At 37.8% G+C, this 22978-nt stretch overlaps 1 protein-coding gene and 2 pseudogenes across 1 annotated transcript in view; 2 read left to right on the top strand and 1 right to left on the bottom strand.

Moving 5' to 3' along the window:
* Window positions 1-22978, bottom strand: part of LOC104865498 (zinc finger protein 14) — a 67348-nt gene that overhangs the window by 39756 nt on the left and 4614 nt on the right. Inside the window, exons 2-4 of the mRNA XM_010629022.2 lie at window positions 10210-10336; window positions 9950-10010; window positions 6433-8196 (exon numbers count right to left, since the gene is read on the bottom strand). Coding sequence (XP_010627324.1) covers window positions 6433-8196; window positions 9950-10010; window positions 10210-10336 — 1952 coding nt within the window. The remainder of the gene's footprint in view (window positions 1-6432; window positions 8197-9949; window positions 10011-10209; window positions 10337-22978) is intronic.
* Window positions 18339-18944, top strand: LOC104865555 (annotated as a pseudogene).
* Window positions 20713-20970, top strand: LOC104865497 (annotated as a pseudogene).

Genomic DNA, 22978 nt, shown 5'->3' with positions numbered 1-22978 from the left:
GGTTAGTGTGTGGGGGTGCACAAGGAAGTTTCACACATAGGTGTGCTACAAAACATCTTGCAACTGCATCAAGTTTACTGCCAAACAGGACATGGGGGTTTTGAGTGCTTTATCAAAGCACAAGCACTTTGTTCAAGCACAGGTACAAAATAGCATTAAGGCACAAGATGGAGTAGGGTTAAATGTGACAAAGAATTAGTTATTACAGTTTGTCTTTGTGCAGTCTATGTTTGATACCATAGTTACTACTATATATACTATATATATGGTTAATACAAAGTTAGCCAAGGCGCTGATGGTATGATTCTACATAGAAGATCCAAAAAACTCTGCCAAAAGACTGCTAGACTAAATTGACAGATTCAGTACAGTAGCAGAATACAAAGTCAACACTCAAAAATCAATAGCTTTCTTGTACACAAATAACAGACTCACTGAGAAATTAGGGAAATAATTCCTTTCACAATAACATCCAAAATAATGAAATATCTAGGAATCAATCTAATGAAGGAGACAAAAGACCTCTACAATCAAAACTACAGCACTCTTTAAAAAAAAAGAGATAGGAGAGTATGTAAGAAGATGGAAAGATATCCCTTGCTCCTGCGTAGGAAGAATAAACATAGTGAAAATGGCCATTTGTCCAAAAATGCTATACATTCAATACAATCGCTATTGAAATCCCAACAGTATATTTCACAGAACTTGAGAAAACAATCCAAAAATTCATTTGAAAACAAAAGGGACCTAGAATAGCAAAAAACACTCTAGACAAGAGAGAAATGGCAGGGGGTATCGCAATTCCCAACTTGAAACTATACTACAAAGCCAATGTGATAAAACAGCATGGTACTGGCAAAGAAACAGAACCAAAGATAAATGGAATATATCAGAAAATGCAGAAACACCACCAGACAAACTCAGCTACCTCATTCTTGATAAAAGAGCCAACCATCCTCACTGTAGGAAAGAGCCTCTTTAATAAATAGGGAATAACATAGGGAAGGGTATGGCAAAACTGGCTTTCGACTGCCAAAGATTAAAACTATATCCCTATCTTTCACCATGCACTAAACTAAAATCCAAATGAATTAAAGATCTAAATATCAAAACAGAAATGCTAAACTTACTGGAAAGTAAATTAGCTAGAATTCTCAAAGACATTGGCATAAGACTTTATGAACAAATCCTCAGCAGCACAAGAACTTGCACAAAGAAGAAACAACTGGGATATCATTGTATTAAAAACTTATTGCAGTGCAAGATAAATCACCAGTCAAGCAAAGAGACAACCTACAATGTGGGAAAAATATTTACCAGTTACTCCTCAGAAAAAGGACTACAATCTACAATATATAAATAACTCAAAAAAATCAGAGCCCCTAAATACAACGACCAGATTAAAAAATGGGCATTTGAAATGAACAAACATTTCTCAAAGTTAAAGCAGTAAATAAATATATGAAAAAATGTTCAACATCACTGGTCATTCAAGAAAAGCAGATGAAAACAACACTGAGATCCTACCTCATCCCAGAAAGAATGATTGCTATCAAGAAATCAACCAATAACAAATGCTGGCAGGGCTGTGGGGAGAAAGGAACCCTTCTTGGTGGGAGTGCATACTGGTACAACCACTGTGGAAATCAATATGGAGATACCTCAAAGAACTAGGATTAGAGGTTCCATTTGACCCAGCCATCCCTCTGCTGGCATCTTTCCAAAAGAATCATACCACAGTGATATATGTGTACCCATGTTTATAGTGGCACAGTTTGTAATAGCTAAAACTTGGAAACAACCCAAATGCCCATCAAATGGAGACTGGATAAAGAAGATATGGTTTTTCTATAAAATGAAGTACTACTCAGCCATAAAGAATGAGAAACTAGAAAAATTAATAGTTAAATGGATGTACATTGAGGCTGTACTCTTAAGTGAAATAAATAGGACACACTTGAGTAAATACCAAATAGTTTCTCTGGTGTAAAAAACTATAAGTGTAAATAAAATTAAAATAGTATAATTGAGAGTGTGAAATAGGACGAAAATGGCTAAAGGGGAAGTGGGAAGGGAAGGGGAAAGGAAATAAGGGAAAGAAAAATGAAAAAAGGAACAAAGTCTTTGTAAATAGGGAAGGTGTGAAAGGGGTAAAGGGAGGGTAGGGGTATGGAGAAAAAACAAGAACCAAGATATATCACGTAAAGGTACAAGATCCCAATGATAAATGTAACTGTATTGTTCGCTTGAAATGTACGAATAAAATTAATGGGAAAAAGCCAAGGTGACAAAGCTGATGTGATAAACTGATCCTTCTTCAATGAAATACCTAGATAATCTGGGGGCCATAAACAGTACAACAGCCCAGTATGATAGAACACAGTGCTAGGTCAAACAGGCTGTAAGCTCTCACTTGTAAAAAACAGAAGAGGTAGAACACTGGGACAAGACTCAAAAGCCAAAATCCAGCTAAATATAAAAAACAGTTCTGAAAAGTAGCCATTACTTAAAGAAGTCTTGATACTAGTAATAAAACTACCCACCAGAAGCAACTTTCAAGGCTCAATGCAGAAAACAAATAAAAAACAGAAAATGAAAAAATACAGCAGCAAGATGGAATCTAAACACCCAATTCAACCAAATGAGCCCAGGGCACATTGAGGTAGAAATCAAAAGCTACTCACCTGAATTTTATAAAATGGAAGTAGAAGTAATAAAACAAATGAATAAATAACCTAGATGTAAATAAATCAGAAATAATCACACAGTTGGCTAAAGAGATGATGACAATAATCACGGAAATAATGAGTGAATCTAGAGTAGATACAGATTAAAAAACAGTATCTTGGGGAAACCATAAACGCCCAACATAGGAAAGAACAGACAAAATATATAAAACATGTTTCCGTAAAACAGATAAAATGGGATACCCATGAGATTAAAAATTCTATTGAAAGCATATGCAGAATGACCCAACATGAACACAAAATATCAGATCTCAAAAACAATGCTGTTTGGTGTTGAGCAAATGAAGGACTTCTTAAAAATAGCAAGGGACCATGAAAAATCAACAGCTGCAACATGACACAAAGGAAAATAATATAAGAAATATTGCAATCAATGAAAAACCAGAAGACAACACAATGGACATTAAAAAACTGCTCACAGCAGCAATAGTAGAAAACTTTCCACCCATTGAAAAAGAATCTGATGTACATTCAGGAAGTTCTGATGAATATTCTAGAAACAGACAAAAATATATATGCATTCCAATAATCCAATAGAATGAATTCACCAGGCAAGATACATAACTGAACACAGGGCAGAGAAAGGGAACCAAGAACAGAAAAATAATGACAAAGACAAGTCAATATATATCAATTATTATCATCAATGTGAAAAGTCTCAATTCACCAATCAAAAGAAACAGATCTGCAGAATGGATCAAGAAAGGAGATCCAACAATAAGCGCATATAAGAAACAAATTTAACTCAAAAAGAATTCCACAGACTGAAAGTTAATGGATGGAAAACAATATTTCATGTGACAGGAACCTGGAAAAAAGCTGTGCATAGCTATTCTATTTGCAGACAAAATGGATTTCAAACCAAGCTTAATGAAAAGAGACACAGAAAGCCTACTACATACTTGTTAATAAACAATCCAAGAGGAAGAGATAATCATGAATATATATGTACAAAATAACTGTACACCCAAATATATTAAACACTAAGGGATATGAAAAATCAGACAAGCACTAATATAATTATAGTCAGAGACATTAATACTCCACCTGTCACAAACAGATCAACTAGACAAAAAGTTAACAGCTAAATATCAGAGCTGAATGAAATGTTTGAAAAGACAGTAGATATCAACAGTGTTCCACCGAAAAACACTGTATTTCCTAGGCTTCACAACTGTAAATAAATAAATATTTCATAAAATGAATGACCCTAAGGTATTTTGCTTAGGTCCACTGCAATGCACTAAGACAGGATATATAAATATATTTTAGCGAGTGGTACAGTATACCAACCACCAGGGTGGGATCCAGATACCAAAAAATGCATGTTTCCATTTCCTAAGGTAACCTGACAGATGCACATGTCCTGCTGCGTGAGTAGACCTACTTCCTCTCACTCAAAATCACGTAATCACTGCCATGGCTAACCAAGGGAAGTACATGCAATGGATTCCTGCTTAAATGAGTTAGTGTCAGTACATTTATTTGGGAGATTATGACAAAGATGAATATTTTCGTGGAATTCAAAACTAAAGAAACATGCAACATGAAAATTAGTTCCCAGAGACCCAAAAGCATCTTTACATACTATTTTCAATACATCTACTGATAATTCCTTAGGAAGCAGAAAAAAGTATGAACTATCTCTAAATATTCAAGTATTTAAACATTAAGATTTTTAATTCATACTTGAAGCACATGTTCACATTAACCCTAGGGAGCAGGAATGTGTTTAACATTTCGATTTTTATGTTTTCCCTTCTCTTTCTCACTCACCACCATTCCTCTGGCTCGAGTTCCCCTTTTCATCATCATTAATATTATTAACACTATTTAGTTCATGTTTGCCACATAGGCATTGCATTCATTGTGGGAAGTGGTATGTGATATCATATCTTTTTACATCCCTTTCTTCCTATCCTTGGCCTCCTGATACCCTAACTTGCCAGAGAAATATGTGTCCTCAAATATGTTCATTAACAGATGAAGAAACTATTGTGTCTATACTTAATGGTATATTACTTGACTATAAAGAAGGACAAATTCAAGACCTTTATAGGAAAACAAAAATACCTTGAAAACATAATGTTAAGTGAATTAAATCGGACAAACAAGCTTAAGTGCTTTTAAAATGGAGAAATTTTCTGAAAACATATATAACAACTTTCTGTCAAACTGGGATGAAATGCATTTATGACAATGTCAACTGATTCCAAATTATATCCTCAAACATCTACCCTATTTCCAAAGAAACAAATATATATTTCAATAAATACTGAATACTTATACTGAATACTTTTAAGAAATATAGTACCAACTAAATTACATTTGTAAAAATTGAAGGAGAGATTCTGGGCATTTATCATGAAACCACAATCATGTTAATTCTGCTAAATTTAACTGTGCTCATTAAACAAAAAAATCGTACATTGAAAGTATAGAGCACAATTTGCTTTTTATATTGTGAAATTGCTACATTCTTTGGTAGCATCTGTATCACCTAACATAATCAATCACCTTTTGGGTATATGGAGAAAACACTAAAAGCAACTTTTAGCAAGCTGTAATCCTATGTGGCACTGTATTAATTACTGTAGCCACTAAGTAACCTATGCCATTTTGTACTCTACAAACTGCTTTCTCATTAACATCTCAACTTCCCTAGCCACATGTCACAGCCATCACTAAATTCTCTGCTTCTGATAAATTGTCAATTTAAGATGTTAATAACAAGTATGGAGCCAGACATAGTGGTGCACATCTATAATCCCAACTCAGGAGGCTGAGCCAGGAGGTTTGCCACGTGTTCTGGGCCAGCCTGGGCTATACAGTGAGTTCAGGGCCAACCTGAACTACAAAGCAAAACCCTATCTCAAAAAGCAAAACAAAAACAAAAAACATCAAGCTTTGTCTATGTGGCATATTTCACATAATGACCTCTTGGTTAATCTACAGTTACAAACGAAATGTTTTCTTTCAAGACTCAATAAAATTTGATTGTATAAACTTGCCTTTACCCATACAAATAAGGTGCTGGTTTGCAGGTAAACTGTCCCTTAAAGGCCATGTACTGAAAACTTAGATATAAGCTGTGTGGTTATTCTGAATTAACATTATTATGCATTTTTTCAATCTCATCAGTGTTTCAGTCTATAGATATACTGGAGGAAGGTCATCTCTGCTCCAGTGGTTGAAACAATGTATCTCACCCCTAACATGCCTCTGTCACTTTGATATGTACCTCATATTCAGTATTTACACTAGATTTCATGTTATCAGAAGCAAAAATCTTTCACACATTATTTACATAGGTTCTGACTTCAGTGGGTTTTATTTTTCAGGCTACCTAGAAAAAATGGAACTTTCCCATGTTTATTGTCTGCATATGGCTTCCCTCTCATGTGAGAATTTTTTCCTGAACTTGAGTGGACTGAGAAAATAAAACATTTCCCATATGGTTCAGATTCAGTTCTATGTATTCCTTCAGGTATGTAATAATAACTATGTATTGTTTTTTTATATTATATACAAAGAAAGAGCTTCTTTGCACTGTATTCCATGTCAGTAACTTTATATATTTAAAGTTAATTTCCTCTTAAATTTTTTAATGTCTGTTTAGTACTAGAATAATTAAAAGGCTTTTCCATATTGCTTACATACATAGGGTTTCTATACTTTGTGATACCTTGCATGCCTTTGACAATTCCTGTGTGTGCTGAAAGATTTGCCACATTGCTTACATGCATAGAGTTTCTCCACAGTGTGAGTCCTTTCATGATTTTGACAATTATCACGTGTAGTAAAAGCTTTCCCACATTGCTTACATACATAGGGTTTCTCCCCAGTGTGAGTCCTTTCATGTTTTTGACAATTATTGCGTGCACTAAAAGCTTTCCCACATTGCTTACATACATAGGGTTTCTCCCCAGTGTGAGTCTTCTCATGTACTTTACAATAACTCCGCGCTGTGAAAGCTTTCCCACATTGCTTACATACATAAGGCTTCTCCCCAGTGTGAATCCTTTCATGTATTTTGCAAGAAATGTGTGTCCTGAAAGATTTTCCACACTGCTTACATACATAGGGTTTTTCCATAGTATGAGTCCTTTCATGTATCTTACAATAACCTTGAGTCTTGAAAGCTTTTCCACATTGGTTACATACATAGGGTTTCTCCCCACTGTGAGTCCTTTCATGTATTTTACACTGGCTGTGCCTGATGAAAGCTTTCCCACAGTGCTTACATACATATGGTTTCTCCCCAGTGTGGGTCCTTTCATGTCTTTGATAATCACTCTGTGTCGTGAAAGCTTTCCCACATTGTTTACATACATAGGGTTTCTCCCCAGTGTGAGTCCTTTCATGTATTTTACACTGACTCTGCCTGATGAAGGCTTTCATACAATACTTACATACATAGGGTTTCTCCCCAGTGTGAGTCCTTTCATGTATTTTACACTGACTCTGCCTCATGAAAGCTTTGCCACATTGTTTACATACATAGGGCTTCTCCCCAGTGTGAGTCCTTTCATGTATTTTACATTGACTCTGCCTGATAAAAGCTTTACCACATTGTTTACATACATAAGGTTTCTCCCCAGTGTGAGTCCTTTCATGTATTTTACACTGATTGTGCCTAGTGAAAGCTTTCCCACATTGCTTACACACATAAGGTTTCTCCCCAGTGTGAGTTCTTTCGTGCATTTTACAATAATTGTGTGCCCTGAAAGCTTTCCCACACTGCTTACATACATAAGGTTTTTCCCCAGTATGAGTCCTTTCATGTATTTTATAATTATTCTGTGAAGTGAAAGCTTTCCCACATTGCTTACATACATAGCGTTTTCTCCCAGTGTGGGGACTTTCATGATTAGTAAATGAGGTGTCATTATTTAAGGATTTCAAACAGTGTTTATATGCGCAAGATTCTGTTCCACTGTGAGTTCTTTTATGTTTCTGAATATCACGGCGAGAATTCAAAACTTTTCCACAATGTATACATATATAGGTATTCAACCTTTTGTGATTTCTTTTCTGGATTTGAACACAATTGGGTGTATCGAAGGACCTCACATCGTGCTTATATGCAATCGATTTCTTTTCAGCATTACTTGCTTCACTGCAATCACAGTGGGATTTTCCACACTGTTTATATCCACAGGGTTTTTCTTCAGGATTTGTCTTTGCACGTTTCTCAAAGTGCTGAAAGTGAGTGGAGGTTTTCTCTTTCTTCTTAGACAGCTTTTGTTCTGACCCATGAAGCTCATGTGATTGGAGTCCAGTTTTATTTATGATGGGTACAGTTGGCGATGAATGACCAATCAAAGGCTTTCCACATGCAAGGCTATCACCTGCTTTTATACCACGCGGTTTCATGTGTACATTTGTATCAGGAGTCACAAAAATCATTTTTCCATATTGATACCATAAATTAACTACCTTTGCATTTCTGTCAAAGAAAAAAACAAGAAAACAACCAGTCATATTTAAGAGTATTTTTATATTAATGGTTGACCAAGAGGATATCTGATTTGATGCCCCATAAGTGTACTCAATCATGAATTTACTGTACACTCTGGATGATATCTTGGAAACAGTTTTACCAAAACAGTATTCACTCGGGAGTTTGGAATTGATGTTTGCAATACATACTGGTTGCTTTCATTTTGAATGATTTATATATATGTATTATTTTTCATACACTTCCTGCATCACTCTACCCCTTCCCCTTAGCATCTTCACCCTCTCCAAAATGTATGCTTTTCTCTTTTCTGTCATTTGTCCTTTATTTTACTTAATTCATATTATGTATTTATGCTGCAAAATACAACACATGATATTGAACTTCCTGCAGTTGTCTTATTTAAGGTAATGTGGGTCTAAGAACCATCCACATTTTGGCAAATAACACCATTTCATTCTCCTTTATGGCTTTATGGCTGAATGCCATCCCATCCCATACACAACATATTATTTTCAGTGCTGGAGACTGATCCCAGGGTTTAACACTAAACTACGTTCTCAGAATTATTTATCTTTTATTAAGAGACTGAGTCTCATCAATCATTACATTGTCCAGACAGCAGGAATGTGCCTCAGCTTCCCAGAATCTCCATCCTGCCCAGGCTATCACATTTTTCCTTTCTACTCATCTCTGAGTGTGCATCTAGGCTGTTTCCAAAGCTTCACTTTTGTGAGTTTTACTGCTACAAACATGGATATGTATATATCAGTGTAATACGATTACTTTAACTTTGGAGAACACACCCAGTAGAAGTATACCTGGAAAAAGCGGAATTTCTATTTTATGTTTTTGAAGAGCCTCTCTACACATTTCCACAGAGGTTGCACTACAATGACATTCCCACCAACATTTAGAGAAGGTGCATTCTAATGCTGTATTTTGGAACATAGACTAAATGCTTTAGAGGACTGTTTGAAAAAACCTATTATGAAAACAGGATTATGGATTTTTAATAGCTCCTCAAGGTTATCAATGCTGCAAATACTCCATTACATTTAAATAAATACAGCATTACTTATATAATTTGTTTCATAAGAAAGCAGTCTTTGGAAAATATATCTATATGTAATTAGATATGCTGCACTTGGCACTTAACAAAACACAAAAATTTCATATAAACCTATAATCAATGCCTAAATACAATTTCAGGCAATGGTTTTATAATCTTGAATATAGACAATAATTTATTATTATACTTTAGATAGATAATGTCACTTGTGGCATAAGCTCAACATTCCTTACATTTTAGTTATTGTGATATTTCAAGTCAGCATTTGTCAGATTCTAGATACTGAATTTTGTGCAATTAAATAAATCTGAACATGGTCTGGCCTCATTTTAATTTTTTTTTTTTTTTTTGGTACAGAGGATGGAACTTGGGTCTTTGCACGTGCAAGGCAGGAGGTGGCACCACTGAGCTAATCCCTGGCCCTATTGTTTGATTTTTGAGAGGCCTCCCTACATAGTTCATGCTGGCCTCAAATTCACTATGTATCACAAGCTGGCCTCAAACTCCTAGCAGTCCTCCTGCCTCATTAGCCCAACTGTTGGGATTATAGGCACATGTCACCATATCTGATTCTGTATTTTTTTTTTCTTAACATGGACCTCCTTTGCATAGTTTGCTTGGTTTCAATATTTCTGATTTTTGAGGGACATTCTTTTGAGTGCATATTACCTTAGATTTTCCCAGTAATTTTTGTACTCATCTTCAATTCTCTGGTCATCCCAATTTCTTCCTAACATGTAGAAAAAGTAATATAATGATGAGTTACTATATCACACACAATTATTAGCATTCAGTTAGACTCATGGTATAATGTGACAATGCCTGGAAAATTCATGAAAATATTTCCATATTCCAATAAAGTAAATTGTGCTGATGAGGAATAAGCAATATCCCCTGATTGAATAAATGAGAACTGACGTCTTCCTTACCTATAGCCATCACATTCCTAAAGTTTTCCCACATCACATCTTTGTAGAGCTTCTTCTGGGATGGATCCAACAAAGCCCACTCCTCCATGGTAAAGTTCACGGCCACATCCTCAAAGGTCACTGCCTTCTAAATCATCAGAAATATATTTTCAGGAAAACAGTGAGACTCACAACATGAAATATCGCAAATTTACTCATAAAACGCTGAAATGAAGCTGAGCTCCCCCCAAAATGGTTACTTCATGCCTTGGTCATCAAGCACTTATTCTTTATCGACATCACTTGACATGGAGGAATTTTGATCCTAGATGGGAATTCACTGCTAAAGAAACAGAACAGGAATACAAGTTCTCCTGTTGGTTAACCATACTTTTATTTCTACATTTTTGTAAAGCATGGTTCATGGAAAGAGTCTACTAGATCAGACATGGGGTAAAAAGAACTGGGGTTCTTGCTCTGACAGAAAATTGAAAATTTATCTATTTTCATAGTATTATTTAGGAAATAGACCTCTTCCTCCTCTGATTATATTACCCAGCATTGTGAAACTTGAAACTGGTTTCATAGACAAAACTACAAATAAACACAAAGTAAAATTCTGAATGGTAATTTAAAACTTGAATGAAAAGTATTACTGTATTCACTGGAGAATATCTAACAGTGAACTTAAATTAAGGAAGACATATTACATTATAGCTCAATGTCATGAAGTGCTTACCTGTCACAGACATGTAAAACCTTCTAAGGTGTAATAGAAAGGGAAATGTGGTAATGGACCAATCAACTGAATGCCAGGCCCCTGGTCACATGCTAGGGCTATGGACCCATCTCAGGGGGCATGATGAGGCTGGCTGCGTGGCCCTTTCCAGCTATGCAGTGTGGCCCATATGCCCCGCCTGGGGAGAGTCCCAAGACTCACCAATCAGTGTGAAATTGAGGACAAACAGTAATTTATGCAGAAGTACTCAAAGAAGCCACAGGACAAGAGAAGAAAAGACCATCCAGCAGCTAATAGATAACACTAAACAGACCAACCTAAGGCTAACTGGAGTTAGAGAAAAGCTAGAAGGTAACATAGTTGAAATTACTAATGTGTTCACAGAAATCATAGTAGAAAAATTCCCGAAGATAAAAAAAGTTAAAAATAGAAGACTTAGAGAACACCAAAAATGTAGGAGGGAAAAAGCTCACCAAGGCATATCCTTGTTATACTGGTAGATATCCAAAATCAACAACAAAAATTTAGTGCAGAGAAAAAAATTTTCACCTATAACAGTAAACCAATTATAATGATAACAAACTTTTTTTTTTGAGATAGGGTCTCACTATACAGTTCAGGTTGGTCTTGAATTCACTATGCAGGTCAAGCTAGCCTTGACTCAGGGTGATCCTCCTGCCTAAGTTTCCAGAGTAATGTATAACAGACTTCTGAATACAAACCTTAAAGGCACAAGAGCTTGCAGTAATGTATTTCAAGCCCTAAGCATGAATAACTTCCAACCTAGTTTAACTTACCCAGCAACATTGCTTTTAAAATAGGAGAATTAAGGGCATTTCAAGAAAAAGATCACCTGAATGAATGCTAAACCAGCACTTTAGAAAATACTCAAGAATATACTAGATAGAAGCACTGCAGCCAATATAGATATTCTTCATTTAATGACCTACCTGTTGCAGTGAATGTTTGGACTTAAAACTGAGTCATGTTATTTCAGATTTATGCCTCATATTTTTTTCTGTACAGACGTACCCATACTGATAGAGCTGCACAGTACACTTTGTTAATACAGTACTCTAATTTTTACTGAGTATACTGTACAGTACAGTACTGTATTTTTATGTTATATATTACAGTATTGCAAAAGGGTTATGCAAATAAAAGCAAAGTTACCAAGTTGGAGTTCCCTTTGACCATTTCCTTGTCCTGGATATTGTTAAGTACACACTATACAGAATTCCTCACTTAGCACCTCATTCATTTAGCAACCTAATCACAGGAACAGGACTCAGGTATAAAATGAAGAATGCATGTAGCCTATTCTATTTTGGGCATAGTCACTAAGCATCCTGTGCAATTAAGCACAGCATTCGTGAGAAGATGAATGCCTTCAAACTACGTATTATTTCTATAATGTCTAATACCGGGAATGAATAAACTGCCTTATATATTTTGTATATTGAGACAAGCAAAGTAACCTCAAAAAATATATGTTTGTCTTGCTCTGATCCAGAAGGGAGTGATATGGAGCATGGTTTTCTGATGTTTTTGATCACATACCATACAGGCAGAACAGCTTTGTGGAAGGACCAGAAACATTTCTCAGGCACTCTTTCCCTTGGGCTCACTTCCAAGGACTATTGCTTCCAATAATTCTTGGAGGGATAATAAAGCTGATTCATTTGTCATTAAAGAAATTCTCAGATATAAACATACCTTTAGAAGTGTTATGTTTCAAATTTTTGGTATGTAGAAATGTCCCATGTCGTATGGGTGCACATATTTTCTCAAGGTTTATATGTGCACTTGTGCACCACAGGAAACAACTGAACAACTAATTATCAATGTTAGTCTTGCCTCTATGATGGTTTTATGTGTCACGCGCCATTATTTCCGGGTTCTTCATGCCCTGCATGAATTCCGGAGGTGAATCCGCCGGTGACGGTGGTTCACGCCTGCGCAGAAGAGGCGCTTGGCTCGTCAGAATGACGCAGGCCGGCATTGACCAATAGAAATGGGCTACGTCACCCGAGAGGCTATAAAAGGCAGGCTCGCATCCGGCTCGGGGTCTTTCCGCCATCTTGAAGAATGCAGAAGAACCTCCAATAAAGCGTGCTTCAGAAGAATCCTGAGTGTTGCGTGCTCCTTGCTGGCGAGGTGCGCGTGACAAGTGGTGCCGAAACCCGGGAAGCGACGACCATCATCGCCGGCATCAGCGGAGACCCCTGACTTCAGGAGGATTCAGAACTGAGACGCAGGAGGGGAGGATCCACCAACTTTCCGAGAGGTACGCTGTCTGGTGTGGGCGGGTGTTTTGATTTGTTTACTCCAACAGGTTTAACTTTGTCGGTCGCCCACATTCGTAGATAAGGGAGAAATGGGAAATTCAACTTCACAATCACTGGTTTATGCTTTACAAAGCCTTTTGAAGGAAAGGGAGTTAAAAATATCGGAGCAGGTTTTAAGGAGGTTTTTAAAGGAAGTGGATCGAGCGGCGCCCTGGTTCAGCGGTACCGGGTCACTCACGATCCCATCCTGGGAAAAATTAGGAAAAGACCTCCAGCGAGAGAAAGATAAGAATACCTTAAGACCGGGGGTTTTACCAGTGTGGAAGATGATTAGAGCCTGTTTGGAGGATAAGCGCTGCAATGACAAGGTGCGAGAGGGACAAAAATTATTTAGGGAGCATCAAGACAGTGTATCAGAAACGGAGAGGGAAGAAAGAAGTAAGTCTAGACAAAAACGGAGAACAACGGGAGCTCAAGAAGAAGGGAGCCAAATTTCCGGCCCTATTGAGGCCTCAACGGGCCTCTACCCTGCCCTAGATGAACTAAAAAGATTAACATTAGCAGAAAAGGAAAGTAATTCGGAGGGCTCCTCGGAGGACTCCGAGACCGCGTCGGAGTCCTCAGGGGAGCCGCCCGAAAAAGAGGAAGTAGTAAGATAATTCAATTGGCCAAAACCATCTGAGTGCACTCGTTAAAATTGTCTTATATGTTTGTCTGTCTTAAGTGTTATATGTTTGTCTGTCTTAAATGTTCAAAGATGTTTGTATGTTCTTGATCAGAATGACGTCAAATGCAAGTAGATTGTTGATTTCTACAACCTGGCTTTATAGGATCAAATAAAAAATTTAAAAGATATTTAAATACAACCTTCAAGTTTGGATATGCTCCTGTTGGTGAATAAAGAAGCAGCTGCTCAGAAAGTTTATTCTGATCTTTGTTCACTAATGGGAGCCACCAAAATAATTTTTTATAGCCTTATAAAAAGATACATCTTGTTAAATATGTTGTTGGGAATATTGTTGGTTATCAAAGGTCTGAATTATAAATATGTTTCTGATGGTTATTTTCTGTTAAAAAAATAAAAAAGGGGTGGGGGGAGATCCTGTTGATACAAAGCCACATTACAGGATATAAGAATTCATTATAATTATTATTGCTATTTTTCTGGTATACAAAATGTATTTATATTGTTTGACCATGCAGGTTTTCCAGCATATTGTTTATGACAATAACCCTTTGGTCCAGGTATTCTCTCTTCTCTTCTGCTCCACCTACTTATGGTTAGTTCTTTTCACCACCAACAACAGGACCATCAACATCACCACAACACTTCAATGGTCTGCGCAACATCACTTTCGCACCCACTCCAGTTTGCATGTGGCCACCATTTCTTTGGCTTGTGGCTAATGTGACTCTCTCGCAGACTGTGGAACTCAATTGTGCCAATGATACTTGTTGGTACGCATCCTGCTGGGACGCTACCGAATTTCCTCATGCTGTGATCGTCTGAATGCTTCGATTCATTCCTGTGCCAACGGAAGTGACGAATCCCTTGAGTATTGTAAGATCTAAGAGAGATTTTGAGATTACGGCAGCAATAGTATCGGCGATAACTATTGCAGCCGCTGGTGCGACCGCAGCCGCCGTCTCCTTTTCCACGTCAGTACAAACCGCAACTGCTTTGAATAATTTGTCAGCCAATGTAGCCTCTGCGCTCGATATGCAAACCTCTGTTAATGCCCATTTGAAGGGAGGGTTAATGATTGTTAATCAAAGGGTTGATTTAGTGCAAGAGCGACTTGATGTGTTATGGCAATTGGCCCAAATAGGATGTATGTGGAGGATGCCAGGACTCTGTGTTACACCTGTACAATATCATAATATGTCAAGAGCTGCGAATCTATCTAGGGAACTCTCTATATATTTGACATCAAATTGGACGGGACGTTTTGATCAATTGGTTAGACAATTGAGAGTAGCCATTGCTCATGTTAATTCTACCCGAGTAGACATTGTTTTTGCACAAGGTATATCTGATTGGATTGTAAATGCTGTATCTATTCTGAAGGAGTGGGCTGGAATGGGATCAATGATTGCTTTGTTGGCTTTGGCAGTGTTTTTGGGATTTTGGTGGTTATGTAAGCTGAGACGACAGAGACAAAATGATAATATCATGTTGATGCAAGCTTTCGCTGCCCTTGAAGCCGGATACTCGCCTGCTGTTTGGTTGGCCAATTTACAATAGCTTGAACGTTGGTCATTATCTGCCTATGCCTTGCTCATTCGGGAGCCATAAATATCTGCATCTCTCTACCTCCTTGGACATGGCCTCTGCACTCTGTGGATTAGTCCATTGCACCAGAATCAGGCATGTCCTTTTACAATCTCGTTGATCAGCCTTTGCACCGCTCAGAGGTTCTCCTCATTGCACGAGCTAAGGTGATCCAACAGTTGCTCACATGGAATACCTGCTTCGACCACCTTCCGGCCGGGGTGGTTGACAGGCTCCTCCTGAGCTCTAGTTATTTTAAGGAAGGGGGAGATGTCACGCGCCATTATTTCCGGGTTCTTCATGCCCTGCATGAATTCCGGAGGTGAATCCGCCGGTGACGGTGGTTCACGCCTGCGCAGAAGAGGCGCTTGGCTCATCAGAATGATGCAGGCCGGCATTGACCAATAGAAATGGGCCACGTCACCCGAGAGGCTATAAAAGGCAGGCTCACATCCGGCTCGGGGTCTTTCCGCCATCTTGAAGAATGCAGAAGAACCTCCAATAAAGCGTGCTTCAGAAGAATCCTGAGTGTTGCGTGCTCCTTGCTGGCGAGGTGCGCGTGCCATTTATGTGTTTAATTTTTGTTTTATACTGACTAGTAAAATCTTTTACCACATACTTTCTATCCTCCAAGGTGTCTACTGCAGAGGTGGACAGAGCAGTAATGTAATGTATAAGGTATCACAGAACCATAAAACTGCTTGACTCTGTAAAGCTCACTGTAAAAGGCAAATATCCTTTCCAGTGAAACTGGCACTAATTGAGCTACTTGTTTAATGACTGTTTAGACTTATGACTGAGACACACAGTTAAAACTTGCAACTCACTGCTCAGATTTATGACCTGTCTTTTCTTTTGCACAGTTCCATACATTTGCTGATAGATTTTAATGTCTTTATTTTGTATACTATGACTTATAATGCACTGTAATTTTTGCTACACTACAGTACAATACTATAGCTTTATGTTCTATTATATACTGCAGTACTACAAATAAGAGCAAAGTCAAGTTACAGTTTCCTTTGTTCTAAATACTGTAATGTACATAGTCTGTACAATTCCTCATGTAGCACTGGTACCTAGCATATGTGATGGCACAGGTGCAATGCGAAGTACCACACACACCAACACACACACTCACAAACTCAGAATGCCATGAAAGTATAACTAAGTGATGCTTGTATGTTTTATCAAGAATTAGGGTAGTTTAGCATCAGAAATATAAATCAACAAAGAAAAACATCGAGATTATTTGAATCTTGGCATAAACATGTTTTCTAAATCTTAATTTCTATTAATTTTGTATTAAAGGATTCCAAGCAAAAGCCAAAAGTTATTAACAACTAGATAGAGCACATATACCAGAAAACTAACATATGGGCCTCTTAATGGAGACACTGTACAAGAATTCTTTTAGGACGAGAAATGAGTCAAGGATATTCACTGTCTCCACTGTCATGTCACGGACCAAAATTCATGCGTCATGTTATAATGAGAGGAAATCAGTGACAAAAGGATTGAAATGGAAGAGGCAAATTCATTAGGCACAGATGATGAAAAATATCAAGATGTAACATCTGAGAATGACAAGAGATCTATCTTCTCAGAGATCAACTGAAAAATATCATACTCTTTTTCATAGTTTCAATACTTATTAAAACTATATGAATACAAAAGGCCATGGGATTCCCAATCAGAAAACCTAGTATAAAAGAACAGCTCTCAAATCTTTTAAATCAAGATCAGTATGCATATAATAACTAGAGAAAGAAACGGCCTTTGGTTTAGCTTTAAGGATGGGTTTTTGACATGCTACAGGTTTTAAAAAATGATGTTATTAATAGAATCAAAAGAGCAAGAAGGAACTTATGAACACTGTATGGAAGAAACTATATTTTAAAAACACACTGTTGAAAGACTGAACTTTTATCAATTTTTGCAGCCTTTAAAAGGAGTTAACAGCTGGACCATTCTGCTACTTGTCTCAATCTGTGCCAATATTGTCTCTTATACAAGAAAATCCTCCTCACAATCACTGTAAAGACTTTATCAACAATGAGAAATAGACATTCACCTCCAACCATTTATATATCCACCTTTGTAAAACCTTAACAACAAATTCTTTAAAAATCTGTAATACAGTCATAGAGAAAAATACTACACACAGATAAAACTCTGATGAGACATGGTACACATGTCTATAATCCCAGCAGTTGGGAGGGCTGAGGCAGAAGAAAACCTCAAGTTCTTTTTCAGGGTTTTGTTTTCAGACAGTGTCTCCCTATGAAGTTCAGGCTGGTGTTGAACTCACTACATGGCCCAGGCTGGCCTCCAACTCATGGCAATCCTCCCATCTGGCCTCCCAAAGTGCTGGGATTTCAGCTTACACCACCATGTCCAGCTACAACACAAGTTCTTCTTCGGCCTGGGCTACTTGAGTTCAAGGAAGCCTGAGCAACAGAGGGAATCCAGATCTCAAAAAACCAAAGGAAGACTGTAGCACCCCTGTTCAAGTTGACCTGGTGCCTAGCAACTATCTTCTCCCGGAGCAGGCCTGAAGCCAGGAGCCTCTCTCTTTCTCTGGCAGAAGGCCTAGGCAGCAGCAGAGCTGAGGTTAGTGACGGCAGGCTCCATGGAGGGCAGGCTCCACGGAGAGCGGCAGGCCTGGTAACAGCAGAAGCGCTTCCTTTCTGGCACCCAGGTTCTAGTGCCTGGTGTCCCTGTCCTGCAGCGTGTAAAAGGGGCCATGTCCCGGCTGATGGGTCTCTCCACCTTGCCCCTTGCCCACAGCCCCAACTCACACTCGCCCCACTGCCTGTTGAGGTGACAGTGGCCACCGGCGCCCGCCTCTATGAAGAAATTCAAGCCCAACGAGACCTGGACCTGTGACCTAGAGAATCAAGAAGCGGACAGGGTGCCTGAGCTTCCGCAGAGAACAGCAGGAGGTGCTGCCCATGAGGAACAGTTGTGCCCAGACCAGGGGGGTCCTCCCAGGAGGAGGATGGAGCCTGAGGAGGAGCTCGGCGGTGCAGTTGTGAGGGAGGTTCGTGAAGAGGCAGGAGACAAAGGAAAATCAGGCAGACTCCTGGGAATATGTGAGCAGAACCAAGACTGAAGGCACAAAACACACATTCATGTTCCAACAGTCACCAAGCTATTAGAAGGCTGGGAAGATTCCATTCATATCGGAAGGAAGGGAACGTGGTTCAAAGTACAAGATGCAACCGAAGTTCTCCAGTATCATAAGCCTGTACACCAGAGGATCTGGAAAAACTACCACTGGTTGTTCCCCAAATAGTGGAAATTCCACAGTTCCCACTCCCTTCCAGATAACAAGGCCTTGGTCTTGACCCCCACACAGACCCCTGGGCTGATGCAGTGTGAGACCGCCCCTTCTGTACCCCGTGTTTGTCTGGGTGAGAGGCTTCTCCAATGTCCTTGGCAAACATCTGAATGATGCTCGCAAATCTGAATTGGTCACACAGGGATTTGAAACAATTTGCAAGTTTTTCAATGCTTTCAAATCTTTTTTAAAAATAGTAGCATAAAAAATTTTAATAAGTACAGCCACTTGGAATTTTTTTAGATGCCTTAACTGTGCCCCGCTCTCCCACTGTTATGTTGGTTGTCATTTTTTTCCACAGCATTTTCAGATTTTTTGTCCGTGTAAGCAGTGTTGCTTATTTTGTCAGAGATAAAACAACATAATGGGCATACTCTCCCTAAATTGTTTTCTCCCCGCTTTAATTTAGTCAACAAATCTATGGTTGGAATTATTTTAAATATTTTTGATATTAAAATCCTTCCACCCCAGAACTTCTTTCATGGGACAAGATTTTAATTCATTAATTGCAGATTCATTCAGGCTATTTCATTATGGTCCTCTGTTTTGACAAAGAACTTTTCATTTGCTATTCTGGGAATTTGTCAGCTCATTTGTCTGAATTCTCATGTATTTTTTCACCATCAGCCAGATATGGTTATTTCCCCTAACAGCCAACAGTAGTTTAAAAATGCAATACAACAGTATAGAGTTAATTTTTGTGGAAACATTGTTAGCAAAATACATGTAATACACTATCATGAAATTTGTATTTCATGGGATTTATTTAGCATGCTCAGCTGCCAATTCTTTTATCTATAAATCTGCTCACATAGAATACCTTAGAATTTTATTACCCACAGTTTCCATTGCTCTTCAAACATAGTTTCACTTTAACTTAGTGACACCTCTTCAGTTAAACTTCTCGTTTACCAAAAACTACAGGATTGGTGGGTAACCTTCGGTGCCCGTCAGTAATGGTTGTGTCCCAATGGAGGCTGATGGCCCTCTTGCTCTTCAGCTGTTACAGGATAAGGGAGTTAGGGTACCTTTGAATGTCTCATCTTTCCTAGGTTGTCAGTACTCTGTCACACAGCTTTTGGGGCACAGGAACATGATTAAGAATGATCTTGTCTTGCACTTGTCTTGGTACTCAGAATCAGGCATCCCACCTAAAGTGTGTACATATATACTGTCTGAAACTCCCACATTTCCTCATTGAGGTCAGAGATGAGGGAGGAGAAAACGCCTTTAAGATGTGGGATTGGAAGAGTGAAAGAATTTTTTATGTAGACATTAGTCTTCTGTAACAGGTACAGCTGGTGGGGTACAATGCAGAACTTAAAACATTTGCTCTGTGAATTGTTAACATTTAAATATAATTCCGGCTGAAAATAGGGTCCTTCTCTGAAGGAAAATTGGTGTTATTTTGAAAATGAGATCTTGTGTATTAAATGCAGCTGAATTAAATATAAATACTAGTTCAAAATTAATGCCGTCAAAGGAATGAGCAGAGAAACTTTCAACCAGTGACATTCTATTCTAAATTATGCAGTCTGATCAGACATGGCCACCCAAAATTTTTGTTTCTTTGTACAGAGTTTATGTATTCTAGGTTTTTTTTAAGGAAACATTTTAAATTCCCCAAATCAACATTTTCTAACAATTACCAATGGACTGTTTTTCTCAGTAACCTCTGAAATTTCCTTAAATTATATATTTAACAGCGAAGCTTAATTGTTTTTGTATATAAGGCTGCTTTCACCTGAAATGCTATCAAAAGAACTTAATCTCAGCAGTTGGGTGGGTTGAGGCAAAAGAAAAACACAAGTTCTTGGCCATCACCTTGAGGTGGTCACGGCAGTTGGTGGACAGGTAGCCTTGAGTCAACATCCAGGCCAAGATGCCACAGTACCAGACCTGGGAGGAGTTCAGCATATGGCTGAGAAGCTCTTCCTGGCAGACCTGATGAAAGCATGGGTGGTTCTCAAATACAGGCACACCGGTGGGAAAGTGTGTATTAAAGTAACAGATGATTTAGTTTGTTTGTTGTACAAAACAGATCAAGCTCAAGATATCAAGACTGAGAAGCTCCAGTCAGCTGGTGCGACTTACGGTAACCGAGAAGGTCTGCCGTGTTACCATGGGAACAGACCGATAGTTTGAAATGAAGATTGTTTGTTCTGTTTGTAGGAAGTAAATATCTTTTGGAAATGAGAAAGTACCGGAACAGAAAATACTTTATGTACCTGCGTGGGCTATTCAAAAGCCAAGACATCACTTTTTGTATTTTGTTTTTAATGTTCATCTGAGAGCTATGGAACATAAATGCTTCCAGTTAAAGAAACATTATTTATTTTTTGGAAGTTGAACAAGAAAGGCATCTGTCTTAGAAACTTGCAGAAACTATTTGATGTTGGGCAGAAGGTATAATTATTTCTCTGGTAAATATGTATCAGTAATTTAAAAATGAAATACCAAGAAAAGCCAGTTCTTAAATTGAGTTCACCTGCCTTTAAGAAAAATTAAATGTAACCATTTTGGTGGATTGTTATATTTCTTTGGAACATAAACTTAAACTGTTAATAACAAATAAGTATATATGGTAACTGGAATTAAGAGTGCACAGTACCAAATTGAATTTTTTTAATCAGAAATTTTATCTAATTGCTAGTAGTGTAGCCTCAATTATATCTAAAAGTAGTTATGAGTAGCAAGTATGCTTTACCTTAAGCTTTCTGGGTTTAAATGATTTTTTAATTGGTAGTATCATTAGCTTGCTGAGCAATGACTAACTGTGAATCTAGTTTTCAGTGATGAAAAACAGCAGTCAGCTGACTCCGTGGGCAGAGTGACAATTACTGTGGTGGACTGGACCGCCATGTGATAGATAATTTACTAAGTATTTCCCACCTATAGTTTCCCAGAAGGACTGCAGAGTATTCCAACTGTTAAATCTTTGCACTCTATAGTATTTTGCCTCTTTTGCCTATAATGAAGATGGTAAGTATGACTATAACAGCTGTTGTATTTATTCTGTATCTGTAATCACGTGATTTTACTGTCGAAAGATAATGGTCACAGGTAGAATCCTCTAAATTAAATGCAGGCACTGCATTAAAAAAAATTTTTTTTTTTGTAGAGATTCATCTCAGTGAATAACATTTTAGCATAGAAAGTTATATTATCCATAAGAATTCTGACATGCTTCAGAGAGATCTGTAAATAAAATAGTACATAAATATAAATATATATTTTAAAAAGAAAGAAAGAAAAACACAAGCTCTTGCCAAGCCTGGGCTACATAATGAGTTCCAGGTCACTTGAACTACACTGGAAATGCCTGTCTCAAAAAACCAAAGGAAAATAAATTGGAGAAGATGACCTGAATATGTAGAAAATAATGCAGACCTATGTTTGATAATGTAATTTGCTAAAATTTTTCAAATTATATTCCTCCTACAAGTATATTTATAATACCATGGAAACAACTATGAATGTGACAAAAATCTTCTACAATCCCTTCAGAAAAACAAAGGATAGCATTCTATTTTTCAATTCTCAAAAAAGTAAAGCAAAATTCCCTTCCCATTTTTTGAGACATACTGTAGAGTTATAGTTATGTAAGTCTGAATATGAGATAATATTTAGACACACTACATTTATGAGAAATATCAAGACATACTTCTGCTTTATTCTACAGTGAGATTAGATAGAGCTGGCAGTACAAATCAAGAGGAACAAGTGATTGATCACACATTTACGGTGGTAAACTGTACATTTCGGGGGCCAAATAAACCTAATTTTTTTCATCACAAACATTCAAAGGGTGTGTTCCAAGCAGATATAAGGCCAAAATATAAAATAAGAAACTATAAAATATAGAAGGTGTTAGATTTTAAATTGCTACACACTCTGGGCACTAGCAAGCATGCTCCTGAGCATCAATGATATTTCCTCTAATCTGTTTCCAGGGCAGCAAGAAAGAGAATGTCACTAACACAAAATCACTTTCTCATGTAGTAAGACTGGAAAAGGCTGGGTGTGGTGGTGCATGCCTGTAATCCCAGCACTCGGGAGGCTGAGGCAGGAGGATCGCTGTGAGTTTGAGACCAGCCTGGGCTACATAGTGAGTTCCCGGTCAGTCTCAACTACATAGTGAGACCCCA

The sequence above is a fragment of the Fukomys damarensis genome, unplaced genomic scaffold, assembly GCF_012274545.1.
Source record: "Fukomys damarensis isolate Sample0158 unplaced genomic scaffold, DMR_v1.0_HiC HiC_scaffold_25, whole genome shotgun sequence".
Lineage (NCBI taxonomy): Eukaryota > Metazoa > Chordata > Mammalia > Rodentia > Bathyergidae > Fukomys > Fukomys damarensis.
This window is presented reverse-complemented; position numbering and strand designations above follow the sequence as displayed.